Source organism: Nothobranchius furzeri, chromosome 11 (assembly GCF_043380555.1).
Source record: "Nothobranchius furzeri strain GRZ-AD chromosome 11, NfurGRZ-RIMD1, whole genome shotgun sequence".
NCBI classification, from domain to species: Eukaryota; Metazoa; Chordata; class Actinopteri; order Cyprinodontiformes; family Nothobranchiidae; genus Nothobranchius; species Nothobranchius furzeri.
In genome coordinates this window covers 67,097,648-67,111,253 of record NC_091751.1, presented here as the reverse complement: position 1 = coordinate 67,111,253, position 13,606 = coordinate 67,097,648, and the positions used below count along the sequence as shown (strand labels likewise).

The following is a 13,606-nucleotide window of genomic DNA, read 5'->3' as shown; positions in this document are numbered from 1 at the left end:
CAGCAGAAGACCACACCAGGTTTCTCTCCTGGCCACACAGGATCACCAGAACTGGACCAGAAGAGATTGGAAAAAACTTTCCTGGTCGGATGAATTTGGATTTCTGCTGTCAGGTCAGAATTTGATGTCACCGACATGAAAACATGGATCCGTCCTTCCTGGTATCAGGGCTTCAGTTCAGGTGGTTGCTGATGCTGTAATGGTGCTGTGTGTGTGTGTGTGTGTGTGTGTGTGTGTGTGTGTGTGTGTGTGTGTGTGTGTGTGTGTGTGTGTGTGTGTGTGTGTGTGTGTGTGTGTGTGAGGTGTACCCAGCATGCCACTTGCTCCTTGTAATAAAAACTCAGTCAAACATATGAGGAAGTAGTTTATTGAGGAGCGATTCAGACACAGAAAATAGCAACTGATGCATTTCCCAGATTCAACACTTTCTTTTTCATTAAATTTTTTTCACATTTACTGAAACCGTCAGCTGATTCTTCGTTTATTTTAACTTTACTGATCTCCTTCTGAATAACTTTGGCAATAAAGAATTGCGATTGGTGCCAGTAAGGCCGTCTAACCGAGGGTGAAGAGAGCTTATAGTGAATAGAGACACAGAGAACGATTAAAGCGCTAGTTTTCTTGATGAGGTCTTAATAGTCCACAGGTACACTGTCTCCTTATCATTACCTATATACACCAGAACAAAGTTTAGGCCCACATACACAATAACAAAGTGACAGAGAAGCACTTGAACATCGACAATACAACCTCAAGCTCTGATGCAGCTGCTGACAGGCTGACTCCAGTCCGAACGGAGAAAGATAAAAATCCAAATGAGGAAGAATGAGGGGGAAGAGAAGGGCTGAACAAACTAATGTTTTCTTTCGTTTGATCTTTTACGTCTATCTGGTCCATCAGCCTCTGAATCAGAGCTTGAGGGCCACATTTTGACCATCGATACACCACAGGTGGACGCCTATGACGAGGTGAAACGTCTTATCGAGGTTGTTTTATCCATATAGAGAGTACTGAAGGTGCTCCTCAGCCCTGCTGTGGTGTGTGTGTGTGTGTGTGTGTGTGTGTGTGTGTGTGTGTGTGTGTGTGTGTGTGTGTGTGTGTGTGTGTGTGTGTGTGTGTGTGTGTGTGTGTGTGACTGCTACTACAACACACAAAACAGCTCACTCAAGTCAAACACTAACTTGAGCCTGCAGAGTTTTCATGACTCAGCATTAACAGCTTCCACCATGAAAGAGCATAAATGATGACAAACATGCAGAAAGACAGCACATGCATGTGTCCTCTCTCTCTCTCTCTCTCTCTCTCTCTCACACACACACACACACACACACAAACACACACTTTATTATTTGCACAGAGAAACGTATATACCGTAAATCCTCTAATATTAGCCTGTATTTAATTAACTGCCGGGTATCATATTTTGGCCGGTGTCGGAGTCGGCGGAGGTGAATAATTGCCGGTTTTTTATTGTGGGGGAGAGGGCTGAAGCAGGGGGAGGGGGGGAGAGGGCTGAAGCAGAAACTACCGTTGTTAAAAGAAACGTGTTTAACTCTGCAAATGTGGGCGCAATTTTAATTGTCAAAAACTCCAGCGAACCATTATTTCATTTTGCTCAAATAGAAATTGAGGCCTGCCTCTAATTCTGGTCCTCCTTCCAATAAAGGCCTGGAGCTTGATGTGCTTGAGTCAAATACAGGCCCGGCCTGTATTAGAGGATTTACGGTACACACTTCTACTAAGATACAACTTTTGTCCCTAAGAGAACGTTGAGCTGTTAATTAACACTTGGAGGGGCGTTGTACAATAAATTATTACAATACTAAATTAAACTGCCTATATGTAGGCAAATTAGTCCCTCCCCCAAATACTTACGCACACAAAATGGCACACACACACTACGTACACACACTCCCATGCAATAAGAGCAGTGTATGTACCATGCTGCATTTTGGAATGAGTAGAGCAGTATGACTGCTGAGCATATTTGTCATGTGGAAGCAGCGACGTGGGAGGGTGGGGGTACGGAGCAGTGGACCTGCTAAGCAAACCTGGGGCACAGGCGAGCAACAAGCGCACATACACATACACCACGAGACAAGAACCATAATGTACATAGATATAATGGACGTCTTCACCTGGCAGAATACTGAGGTCAAAGGAGTCAAAGACCTCCATGTCTTCACAAAAGGGGGACACCAGGACACCAGAGCCATGGCTAGGTAGGGGTTAGGGTGGGGGTGGTATGGGTACAAGGATTCCTGCCCAGATGATTACGGTGGAGCTTGTCTTGTAGGAGATGGCGGAGGCCGTCGACTAAAAGGTAGAGGTGTAAGAGACAGAGAAAATAGAAAAAAGTGAAATAGATTAACTTTTTCACAAGAGTGAAACATTTCAGTTTAGATGTAAGTGAGACAGAGATTTCACTTGAATTGTCTCTTCATAAATGGCAGGTTTAAAACTAACTGGAGTTGATGCCAGCTTGTGAGAAGTCAGAGTATCAACACAAACATCTAAACCAGGATTAAAACGTTCAGTTCACTAACACAGACTAACAATTCTGGGCTCATGCTACATCTTGTGCGGCTTTAAAGTGACAGTGTGTATTTTCCCTGGCGACAGGGGGCAGTACATACCTAAATCATTGCAAGCAAGCATCATTTTTGTGTTCAAGTAAGACCTTACCAACGGATTATGGAACTGGGATTGGGACACTATTAAATTGAACTTGTACCAAGTTTTGTAACTTGAAACATGTTTTGTAACTGTGGCTTTTGTTTTTTAACACGCAACTTACATTTTATGACATGTAACTTTTGTTTTGTAACATATAAATTTCATTTTGTAACAGGTAACTTTCGTTTTGTAACAGGTAACTTTTGTTTTGTAACATATAACTTTTGTTTTGTAACATGTAATTCTCATTTTGTAACAGGTAACTTTTATTTTGTAACATATATCTTTTGTTTTGTAACATGTAATTCTCATTTTGTAACAGGTAACTTTTGTTTTGTAACATATAACTTTTGTTTTGTAACATATAACTTTTGTTTGTAACATATAAATTTCGTTTTGTAACAGGTAACTTTCGTTTTGTAACAGGTAACTTTTGTTTTGTAACATATAACTTTTGTTTTGTAACAGGTAACTTTTGTTTTGTAACATATAACTTTTGTTTTGTAACATATAACTTTTGTTTTGTAACAGGTAACTTTCGTTTTGTAACAGGTAACTTTTGTTTTGTAACATATAACTTTTGTTTTGTAACATATAACTTTTGTTTTGTAACATATAACTTTCGTTTTGTAACAGGTAACTTTTGTTTTGTAACATATAACTTTTGTTTTGTAACAGGTAACTTTTGTTTTGTAACATATAACTTTTGTTTTGTAACAGGTAACTTTTGTTTTGTAACATATAACTTTTGTTTTGTAACAGGTAACTTTTGTTTTGTAACATGTAACTTTTGTTTTGTAACAGGTAACTTTTGTTTTGTAACATATAACTTTTGTTTTGTAACAGGTAATTTTTGTTTTGTAACATATAACTTTTGTTTTGTAACATATAACTTTTGTTTTGTAACAGGTAACTTTTGTTTTGTAACATATAACTTTTGTTTTGTAACATATAACTTTTGTTTTGTAACAGGTAACTTTTGTTTTGTAACATATAACTTTTGTTTTGTAACAGGTAACTTTTGTTTTGTAACAGGTAATTTTTGTTTTGTAACATATAACTTTTGTTTTGTAACATATAACTTTTGTTTTGTAACAGGTAACTTTTGTTTTGTAACAGGTAATTTTTGTTTTGTAACATATAACTTTTGTTTTGTAACAGGTAACTTTTGTTTTGTAACATATAACTTTTGCTTTGTAACAGGTAACTTTTGTTTTGTAACATATAACTTTTGTTTTGTAACAGGTAACTTTTGTTTTGTAACATGTAACTTTTGTTTTGTAACAGGTAACTTTTGTTTTGTAACATATAACTTTTGTTTTGTAACAGGTAACTTTTGTTTTGTAACATATAACTTTTGTTTTGTAACAGGTAACTTTTGTTTTGTAACATATAACTTTTGTTTTGTAACATATAACTTGTTTTGTAACAGGTAACTTTTGTTTTGTAACATATAACTTTTGTTTTGTAACATATAACTTTTGTTTTGTAACAGGTAACTTTTGTTTTGTAACATATAACTTTTGTTTTGTAACAGGTAACTTTTGTTTTGTAACATATAACTTTTGTTTTGTAACAGGTAACTTTTGTTTTGTAACATGTAACTTTTGTTTTGTAACAGGTAACTTTTGTTTTGTAACATATAACTTTTGTTTTGTAACAGGTAACTTTTGTTTTGTAACATATAACTTTTGTTTTGTAACATATAACTTTTGTTTTGTAACAGGTAACTTTTGTTTTGTAACATATAACTTTTGTTTTGTAACATATAACTTTTGTTTTGTAACAGGTAACTTTTGTTTTGTAACATGTAATTCTCATTTTGTAACTGGTAACTTTTGTTTTGTAACATAACTTTTGTTTTGTAACAGGTAACTTTTGTTTTGTAACATATAACTTTTGTTTTGTAACATATAACTTTTGTTTTGTAACATGTAACTTTTGTTTTGTAACATGTAATTCTCATTTTGTAACTGGTAACTTTTGTTTTGTAACATAACTTTTGTTTTGTAACATAACTTTTGTTTTGTAACAGGTAACTTTTGTTTTGTAACATATAACTTTTGTTTTGTAACATATAACTTTTGTTTTGTAACAGGTAACTTTTGTTTTGTAACAGGTAACTTTTGTTTTGTAACATGTAATTCTCATTTTGTAACTGGTAACTTTTGTTTTGTAACATAACTTTTGTTTTGTAACAGGTAACTTTTGTTTTGTAACATATAACTTTTGTTTTGTAACATATAACTTTTGTTTTGTAACAGGTAACTTTTATTTTGTAACAGGTAACTTTTGTTTTGTAACATATAACTTTCGTTTTGTAACAGGTAACTTTTGTTTTGTAACATGCAATTCTCATTTTGTAACATGTAACTATGGTACGTAACATGGAACTTTTATTTTGTAGCTTGCAGAAAAAAATCAGTGTACAAGTTTCAAATCACAAATCTCAGTCTACAGTTAGAAAACTCAAGTCTGCAAGTACAAAACATGTTATCCCAATTCTAGCTTGCGTCCAACAGGAATTGTCTTCAACGTGAATCCAAACTCATTGATTGGCTGGTCAGACAAAGCCTGTCATTTGTTCTTTGGGAAGGAAGATAGAATTGGGACAAAAATATGTGAAAACAACCTTGAACTACGTTACAGCTGCTAGCACATACGAATGTAAAAGGAAATACTTTATTGATGTGATTATAAATGTTAACAGCTTGTACTCTGGTCACACGTGGCAAAAGTGGTAAATTTGATTTAAATGACATACGTGATGTTCGCCCTTTGGTTCTTTGTAAAATGAGAGCGGAATATTTGTGACAAACGGTTTACAGACTTAACTTTAGGGTCACATGACCCTTAAAACTGACAGCTGCTCAGCAAAAACAAAGTCCTCCAGACTCTGGAAAAGAGAATGAAGACTGAAAACTTTAATAAAATATGTGAAGGAACAAGAGCTGAAGCGGACTTCTGGCATTGCCATGGAAACATGTAAATGCTGACCATCATCTACCATCATTTCTGCGTTCATCGTGTCCCAAACACGAAGAAGCAAACATCAAACCCAACGGATGAAGCTTGTAAGTGCAGAACCAGCTGTGTGATGCTCTGCGTCAGCGTCAATCTTTCCAGCAGGATGAGTTCATTTCATCGTCACAGAGTCAATAATCTGCTTCATAATCTGAGTCGGTCATGAACAGACATAGAGATCAGTCAACAAAGACCAGACCTTCTAATATTCGCCCTTTTCGTGCTGCGCTCCCCTCCCTTCTCGTCCTCTTCCCGACCAGGAACCTCCCGGCGGGATGCGTTTTTCAAACACCAAAAACTCCGAAATTTTCAATATAAACACTCTCATAAGTGTTGCTCAGCCTGAAGTTGCACATCTTCTCCACTAAATCTTCTGGTGTAAAGTAGTAACTTCAGCTCAGCTCAAACTAAGCCTGACACTGAGATTTTGGTTTACGTTACCTATTTATTATAATCTACAGCACATGCCCTAATAAATAGTTATGATTATTACATCATGAGATAATTTGCATGAATGGTTTGATTTTAGCTAAATTTTATAAACTGATTTGTATCGGACTGATGTGTAACGCACATAATCATTGCTATGAATGGGTGTCTGATGTAACCCCCCGCTGGGCGGTAGGGTGATGACCTCACTTACCTAGGGATGTTGGGAGGGGCCCTGTTTGGGCGACTGGGAGCTTGAGGGCTTTCAGCACTGTTATTGAAGGGTCCTAGTGGTCCTGGGCGGTTTGGTGGTGGTGGGGCCCCTCGTGGAGCTGGCCGCTGGCCCGAAGACATCCTCCTGGGAGCCGTAGGGCTGGGAGGCGGAGACCTGGAAACAGGTGTTAAAGAAAAGTTGTTTAAGGTAGAAATAAAAAAGTCAAGAAGTCAGAAATAAAATCTTCAGCCTGATGAAATCCCTTCCACCTCACCTGCGACCACCGCTGGTTCCTCCCACCCAGGACGTGTCTACAGGTGGAGGAACAGGGACGGTGATGGTGGAGGTGGAGATGTCACCGATTATAGCCAGGGCCTCCTTGAGGGCCTGGTGGGTCCTCAGCACCTCATCCCTCCTCTGGGCCTGTTCCTGGGACTCATCCATCAGGGCGTTCTGGTCACCTGCAGAGTACAGGCAGGCCAGCAGCTCTGCATTGATGAAGTCCTTCACCTGTTGGCCGAAGAATCGGAAAGATGACAATTTGGAAAAAGAACAAGCTGTGAGCAGCATTGTTAACTAGCCCAAAAATATCACATCACCCATCGCCTTGTGGAGTCTCAAACTAAGCTGGTTTAAGTTTTAGATGTTTTGGTCAAATCTTGAGAATAATGCTATGCTTGATATCATGTGACGTCACATGTGTCTCAGCAAAAACGTGTCACACTCAATCTTTTATTCTAAGTAGAAATATGTGTTGCATTAAAGGGACATTATGGAAGTTTGACAGCCAAAACATGTATAGAAATAATAAATGTCTTCTTCATACATTCTCCTGCAATGCCCTGGTCCTGTAGAATGAGCCCTGGCATTTTTACTGTGATTGCCTGTTTTTCTGTAAAATCACAGAAAAAGAGAGATGCTCGGGTCGAGCAGGCTGCTTCATGCGCGTTCACGCTCAGGCATCGCCCGTAGCATTTGCTATCCGTAGCTTTAGCAGCAGAGAGAGAGGCAGTGCCACTTTGTCGCTGTTCCTAACGCCTAGTGACAAAGCTAGCTACATTTATGAGGACCCTTAGCTACTTTCTGTAGAACTTTCTTCTAGATATTTCCTGCAAATTAGCAACAAAATAGCCATTTTCACTCCGAACAGTTCTTTGAACGTTGTTTCAGCTGTCATCAAGGATATAAATGTTACAGATGCAAATGACATCACTGGCCCTTTAGCTCACCTAGTAAGATGTCGGACTCTCGTGCAGAAAACCTGGATTCGATTCTGGATGTGAACATAGTTTATTTAGAGTTTCTTTTTTACATTAATGGTATATTTTTTTACAGTAAGATGCCCAAATTTTTATTTGAGACTCGCCGAACGGCATTGAATTCACAGATAAAAAAGATGTGGGTTCAACTTTCATTTTGGAACAATTTTTCAAGCAAGGGAAGGGAATGATCTGAGCATGCAGGAGGACTGACCCATCATAAACCTTTGTCGGCTGTGCTGAAGAGAAAGGTACAGAACCAAATTATTTAATTAATTAGCTGCGTGTTATCCTGTCCTCTGTCCTCCGGGCCACACACACACACACACACACACACACACACACACACACACACACACACACACACACACACACACACACACACACACACACACACACACACACACACACACACACACACACACATCTCAGCTGTTATTTTCGTTAAGGAGTGTGCACGTACAGCATGCGCGCCTCGTGCACGAGCCTACTATTGAAGCTGCCGTTACGCTTTTGGCCTGAGGGGGCAATCGCAAGCATAAAAATTCAAAACTCCATAAAGTCCCTTTAAGGTTTATCGGAGTAGAGGTTGAAGGTGTCTCAGAGAACTAAAGGTTTGGGTATTTTGGGTATTTGGTTGTATAAACTGTCCGTTTGTCACTGCAGAGCGCTGATGAAGGAGAACAATTAGTTGAGCTGGTGAGAAACAAACTGCAGGACTGAGATTAAAATTTGTTGCTAACCTTGGATCTTTTGGTAATGAACTCAGTTTGGATGTTGTGTGTTTGTTAGGACAATTTCTTATGAACCACGCAAAAAGCAATCAGTGGATGTTCACCGTCAACAGAAAGTCTGATGCAAGATGCCTCAGCTAGTCACTCACTCATGCATGGGAGAAAATGTTAACTTCAAATGGAAAGGCTGCTGCCATGGACGTGATTTTCACTTTAGAAATGTGTGGGTGAGTGTGGGGTGGTGGTGGAGGTGGAGGGGGGGGGGGGGGGTGTTTACAGTATGCTCTAATGGGAAACAGGCTTCAACACAAACGGTCCTAGAGTTGGTCCTATAGCTCAACCAGTGTCAATTTAATATAGCGTAATGTTGGTTTTGGATGGTAAAAAGTGCAGGGGTCAAAACTTGACTTTGGAAAAAGTCCCCCCCCCCCCCCCCCCCCCCCAATTATGTCCATGGCTGCAGCTAGAATTCAAACCTGCAACCTTCTTATTGTAACACAGCATTCTTAGCAGCTACACCACCATGCAGCCTGCAGCTAACCAACAGTAGCAGACAGAAAGGGCTACGACTCAGTCTCCTTTACAGAGACTGAGCCTAAACGAGATCACAGTTATCGCATCGGATTGACCCAAAGCAGATGGCACGGCAGCATTGGTAGGATGATACGGTTTCACCATAATAGCAGTGGGGAGGGTTGCATACATGTCCTTTTTCTTACATTGTTGATCATCAGATGCATGATGGTCTTAGGGATGAGGTCCCGAATGCACTTGTTGACGATGGCCATGTAGGAGTCCACCAGATTACGGATGGTTTCCACTTTACGCTCAAGCTGGGGGTCCATGGAGAAGTTATCTGTGGTGGTGGTCGTCTCACTCTCCACCTGTATGAGAGGGGATTTCAAGACTGTTTCCAGAGGAAGAAATTCCAGCAGGAAGAGGATGCTTCTAAACCTGCTGGGGATTTTGGTATCAAACTGTAAAAATGACCAATAGGATCAAATATAAAAAATAGATTTACAGAAGCAAAAACTACAGAAAAGTCTTGTTTATTATTTGTATATTATTATAACTATTCATATTGTTCACACACACACACACACACACACACACACACACACACACACACACACACACACACACACACACACACACACACACACACACATATATACACACATAATGTGTGTGTATGGAGCAGCTGCTCCTGCTCGACTGCATGTATCACTAACCGTAGTGGTCTTCTCAGGGTAGACCCCGGCACGGAGCAGAGACGACTTCCAGCTGTCCACATCGTCCTGCGAGTCACAGGCCAGCTCCAGGGTCCGGTTGTCCTTGTACACGTTCCTAAAGGATGGAGCAGGTAAAACTAGCGAACCGCACAGCTACAGCTAAAACACTGAGAACCATCTGGAGACCCTGTTGGGTGTTGAGATGTCTCTAGGGTATTTTACTTTGTGAGGAAATCCTTTTTTCAGGACATGTTGCAACGATTACTGAAAGTTCAAGGATGATTGTTTACATTTTTACAAACATCTTAAATTTACTGATACTTCTCTGTATTTCTGTCTGCTTCAGCAGGAAGGCCTTCATCTTTACTTTGGATTATTTGCAGATCAGTCATTTATAAATGAGCTGAAGTGGTTTACAACGGACCTGGACTCTGTGTTGAAGATGCTGAAAATGTGTTTGCTGGACATAAAGCTTTTCTCCACGTCACGGACCTTCAGGTTGTCCAGAGGCAGCATGTACTTCTTCTCTTTCTCCTGTGAGTGAGGAAAGAGCAAGAGGAACGGAGGTCAGTTTAGCAGATTCTCATCTGTCCATCAGTCTGTCCACGAGTCTGTCCACAAGTCTGTCCATCAGTCTGTCCACGAGTCTGTCCATCAGTCTGTCCATCAGTCTGTCCATCAGTCTGTCCACGAGTCTGTCCATCAGTCTGTCCATCAGTCTGTCCACTAGTCTGTCCATCAGTCTGTCCATCAGTCTGTCCACTAGTCTGTCCATCAGTCTGTCCACGAGTCTGTCCATCAGTCTGTCCATCAGTCTGTCCATCAGTCTGTCCACGAGTCTGTCCATCAGTCTGTCCATCAGTCTGTCCACTAGTCTGTCCATCAGTCTGTCCATCAGTCTGTCCACTAGTCTGTCCATCAGTCTGTCCACGAGTCTGTCCATCAGTCTGTCCACGAGTGTCCATCAGTCTGTCCACTAGTCTGTCCATCAGTCTGTCCACGAGTCTGTCCATCAGTCTGTCCACGAGTCTGTCCATCAGTCTGTCCATCAGTCTGTCCACGAGTCTGCCCATCAGTCTGTCCACTAGTCTGTCCATCAGTCTGTCCACGAGTCTGTCCACTAGTCTGTCCATCAGTCTGTCCACGAGTCTGTCCATCAGTCTGTCCACGAGTCTGTCCATCAGTCTGTCCATCAGTCTGTCCACTAGTCTGTCCATCAGTCTGTCCATCAGTCTGTCCACTAGTCTGTCCATCAGTCTGTCCACGAGTCTGTCCATCAGTCTGTCCACGAGTGTCCATCAGTCTGTCCACTAGTCTGTCCATCAGTCTGTCCACGAGTCTGTCCATCAGTCTGTCCACGAGTCTGTCCATCAGTCTGTCCACGAGTCTGTCCATCAGTCTGTCCACTAGTCTGTCCATCAGTCTGTCCACTAGTCTGTCCATCAGTCTGTCCACGAGTCTGTCCATCAGTCTGTCCACTAGTCTGTCCATCAGTCTGTCCACGAGTCTGTCCATCAGTCTGTCCACGAGTCTGTCCATCAGTCTGTCCACGAGTCTGTCCATCAGTCTGTCCACTAGTCTGTCCATCAGTCTGTCCACGAGTCTGTCCACGAGTCTGTCCACGAGTCTGTCCATCAGTCTGTCCACGAGTCTGTCCATCAGTCTGTCCACGAGTCTGTCCATCAGTCTGTCCATCAGTCTGTCCACGAGGTAAAAAATAGCTGTATGTGATGTTGATGAAGGGAGGGGGAAATCAAAATGTTAAGGGATGGTGGTGGTCAGGGGGGAGAATGGGGGACAAAGGAGTGTGGGAGGTGGGGGGGGGGGGGCTGGCAGAGCAGGGTAAGGAAAAAGAAGAATGAGAGCACATGTGGAAGTGATCACAGTGTGGGTCAGGACACAGTCGTGTGTGTGTGTGTGTGTGTGTGTGTGTGTATGTATGTGTGTGTGTGTGTGTGTGTGTGTGTGTGTGTGTGTGTGTGGAAGTAGAAGTGAAAGTCTGATGATGGGACGGGGGACACTGGAATCAGAGGAGGTCCAAATGAGACAAGGAGCTGGGACAGATCTTCATCCCTCGTCCTTACTCTCAGTCTTTGCCCCGTCTGCTTTTTTCTTTTATCTCGCCCCCTTAATATTTTCTGAATATTTTTTCTGTCCATTCCAGAGGGGCCCACTTCCTGCCTGATTCCTTTTTTTTTTTTTTTGGAAGGAGGGAGAGAGATTAAATGACAGCCTGCCGTTAAAACTCAACATCTGGTTGTGCTTAGCAGCACAGAGAGCAGCAGGGAAAGGAGGGAGCAGTTAAAGAGACGGCGGGCGAAGGAGGAGGAGGAGAGACCCAAGAAGAAGACGCAGCAATGTGGATTTGCAAAAGATTTGCAGGACAAAAACCCACATCTGGTTCGGAGGTCTGGGAAGTGCTGGTGGACGTTGGCAGGTAAGAAACAGAGGAGATACAGGGAGAAGACAACGAGAAGGAAATAAAACACCAAAGACAATTCAAGGTTGGGGTCACTACAGTCCATATATGGTCACATAGGACCCCTCCTTCTTCCTCTCCCTTTCTTCCCCCCTTCCGTCTCTCTCATTCCCTCTTTTTTGGAATATCCCCTCCCTGAACGTGCAGCCAGAGTGTCCCAGTCGTCTGAGCGAATGTGCCACGTCAAGGCTGGATTCTCTTCATGGCCGGCGTGACCAAATCGGACCGCGAGGGAACCCAGAGCTCAGAACGCCCACCAAAAACAAACAAACAAACAAGAGACGAAAACCTGAAACACGGGGAAGCAGCAGACGAGGATGAGGAGATTTCGACAGACGAGATCCTGGCCGGCTGGGCGGACAGGGCAGAGCATCTGGAAGGGCAGGAAGCAGCACCAGGCCTGGGTCTCCGCTCCGGCTCCGTCCACCCAGTGTTCAGACTACCTGTTCATTGTCATACTGGTGTACAGTAGTCTGCACATTGGTTAGACTGGGCATGGACCCTCTTCTGTCAGTTTGTCTTTCTGTGTGTCTCTATTCGTCTCTTCTTGTGCACAAATATGCATTTGGTCTGCTGTCTGCAGCCTCAAACTCTCTCTGTCTGGATTTGATCTGTCTCCATCTTTTTTTTAATCCAACGTGCACTCTAATAACGCTCGGTCTCTTCTCTCACTCTCTTATGTTGTTGGAATAAACTCCCGTTGTTCTGCACTAACAGCTGATTTGAAAATCAAATCTAAAGTCAAACTGATTTAGAAAAACCAGATCAGTGAGCTCACGTAATTCGTAGCATGAATGGCTGAGCGTGCGCTAATGAAGATGTGGTCCAGAGGAAGGGGGAGGAGCCAATGTGGCTGCAAAGCATCGAGCGCAGGCCACAGGAATGAGGGGCTAATCAATCAAGTGCAGTTTGAAAATACAGTGAGGCACCCCCGTGAAGCTATGTCAGTGGGTGGTCAGAGCTGGGAGGCAAACTCCTGAAAGTGTCAAATATCTGTCAGAAAAAAGGTAAAAGCTAAATAAAAGCCTCAGAATCATAGATTACAGATCCACGTGCACAGTTTTAGTTAAGCAAAGCTAAACCATCTTCTAAAGGAGATTTAGCTCTATTTGTGCAGCTTTTTGTGCTGATTTATGCACACAAGAGTCAAGTCACAGTCTCTGCTGCACAAACGAGCACCACCAGGGCGACAGATTCAGGTTATTGATGTGCAACGGGAGAGTTTCTCTCCACTCAAATACTGGCGGCTGATGTTTGGATTTAAAACTTTCCTGCCAAGAATGCAAGAAGTTCCAAAGCGACTGCCAGCCTCGTTAACGCAGGGAGGAGGGATGCGAGGATCTGCGCGCGCACGTGACCGTATGAAGTTCAAGGAGCGTGAAGCAGAAATAGACAAGTCTGTAATTTCCGTCGTTACCGCGCTATCGTCCCAAACGGCAATCTGTGCGGCCCGAGCGCCGTCGTCCGAGTGCACATTCTTGCGTTCTGGGTGTTTGAGAGGGAGCGTTCGGTTGGGATCGGGACTGGTCCAGATTTGTAAAGAAGTGAATGCCTGAACT

At 42.2% G+C, this 13,606-nt stretch overlaps 2 protein-coding genes across 2 annotated transcripts in view; both read right to left on the bottom strand.

Annotated features, from left to right (window-relative positions):
• Nucleotides 1-2,123: 2,123 nt before the first annotated feature.
• The window catches only part of dnm3b (dynamin 3b), a 30,817-nt gene continuing 19,334 nt past the window's right edge, over nucleotides 2,124-13,606 (bottom strand). Inside the window, exons 16-21 of the mRNA XM_070541765.1 lie at nucleotides 9,993-10,102; nucleotides 9,569-9,683; nucleotides 9,056-9,220; nucleotides 6,618-6,853; nucleotides 6,344-6,517; nucleotides 2,124-2,316 (exon numbers count right to left, since the gene is read on the bottom strand). Coding sequence (XP_070397866.1) covers nucleotides 2,274-2,316; nucleotides 6,344-6,517; nucleotides 6,618-6,853; nucleotides 9,056-9,220; nucleotides 9,569-9,683; nucleotides 9,993-10,102 — 843 coding nt within the window. The 3' untranslated portion in view covers nucleotides 2,124-2,273. The remainder of the gene's footprint in view (nucleotides 2,317-6,343; nucleotides 6,518-6,617; nucleotides 6,854-9,055; nucleotides 9,221-9,568; nucleotides 9,684-9,992; nucleotides 10,103-13,606) is intronic.
• On the bottom strand, nucleotides 10,109-11,377 carry LOC139061871 (uncharacterized transmembrane protein DDB_G0289901-like). The gene is given in 2 exon segments (XM_070541766.1): nucleotides 10,109-10,533; nucleotides 10,535-11,377. Coding segments are annotated over 2 exon segments (1,122 nt in total). The 5' UTR covers nucleotides 11,264-11,377; the 3' UTR covers nucleotides 10,109-10,140.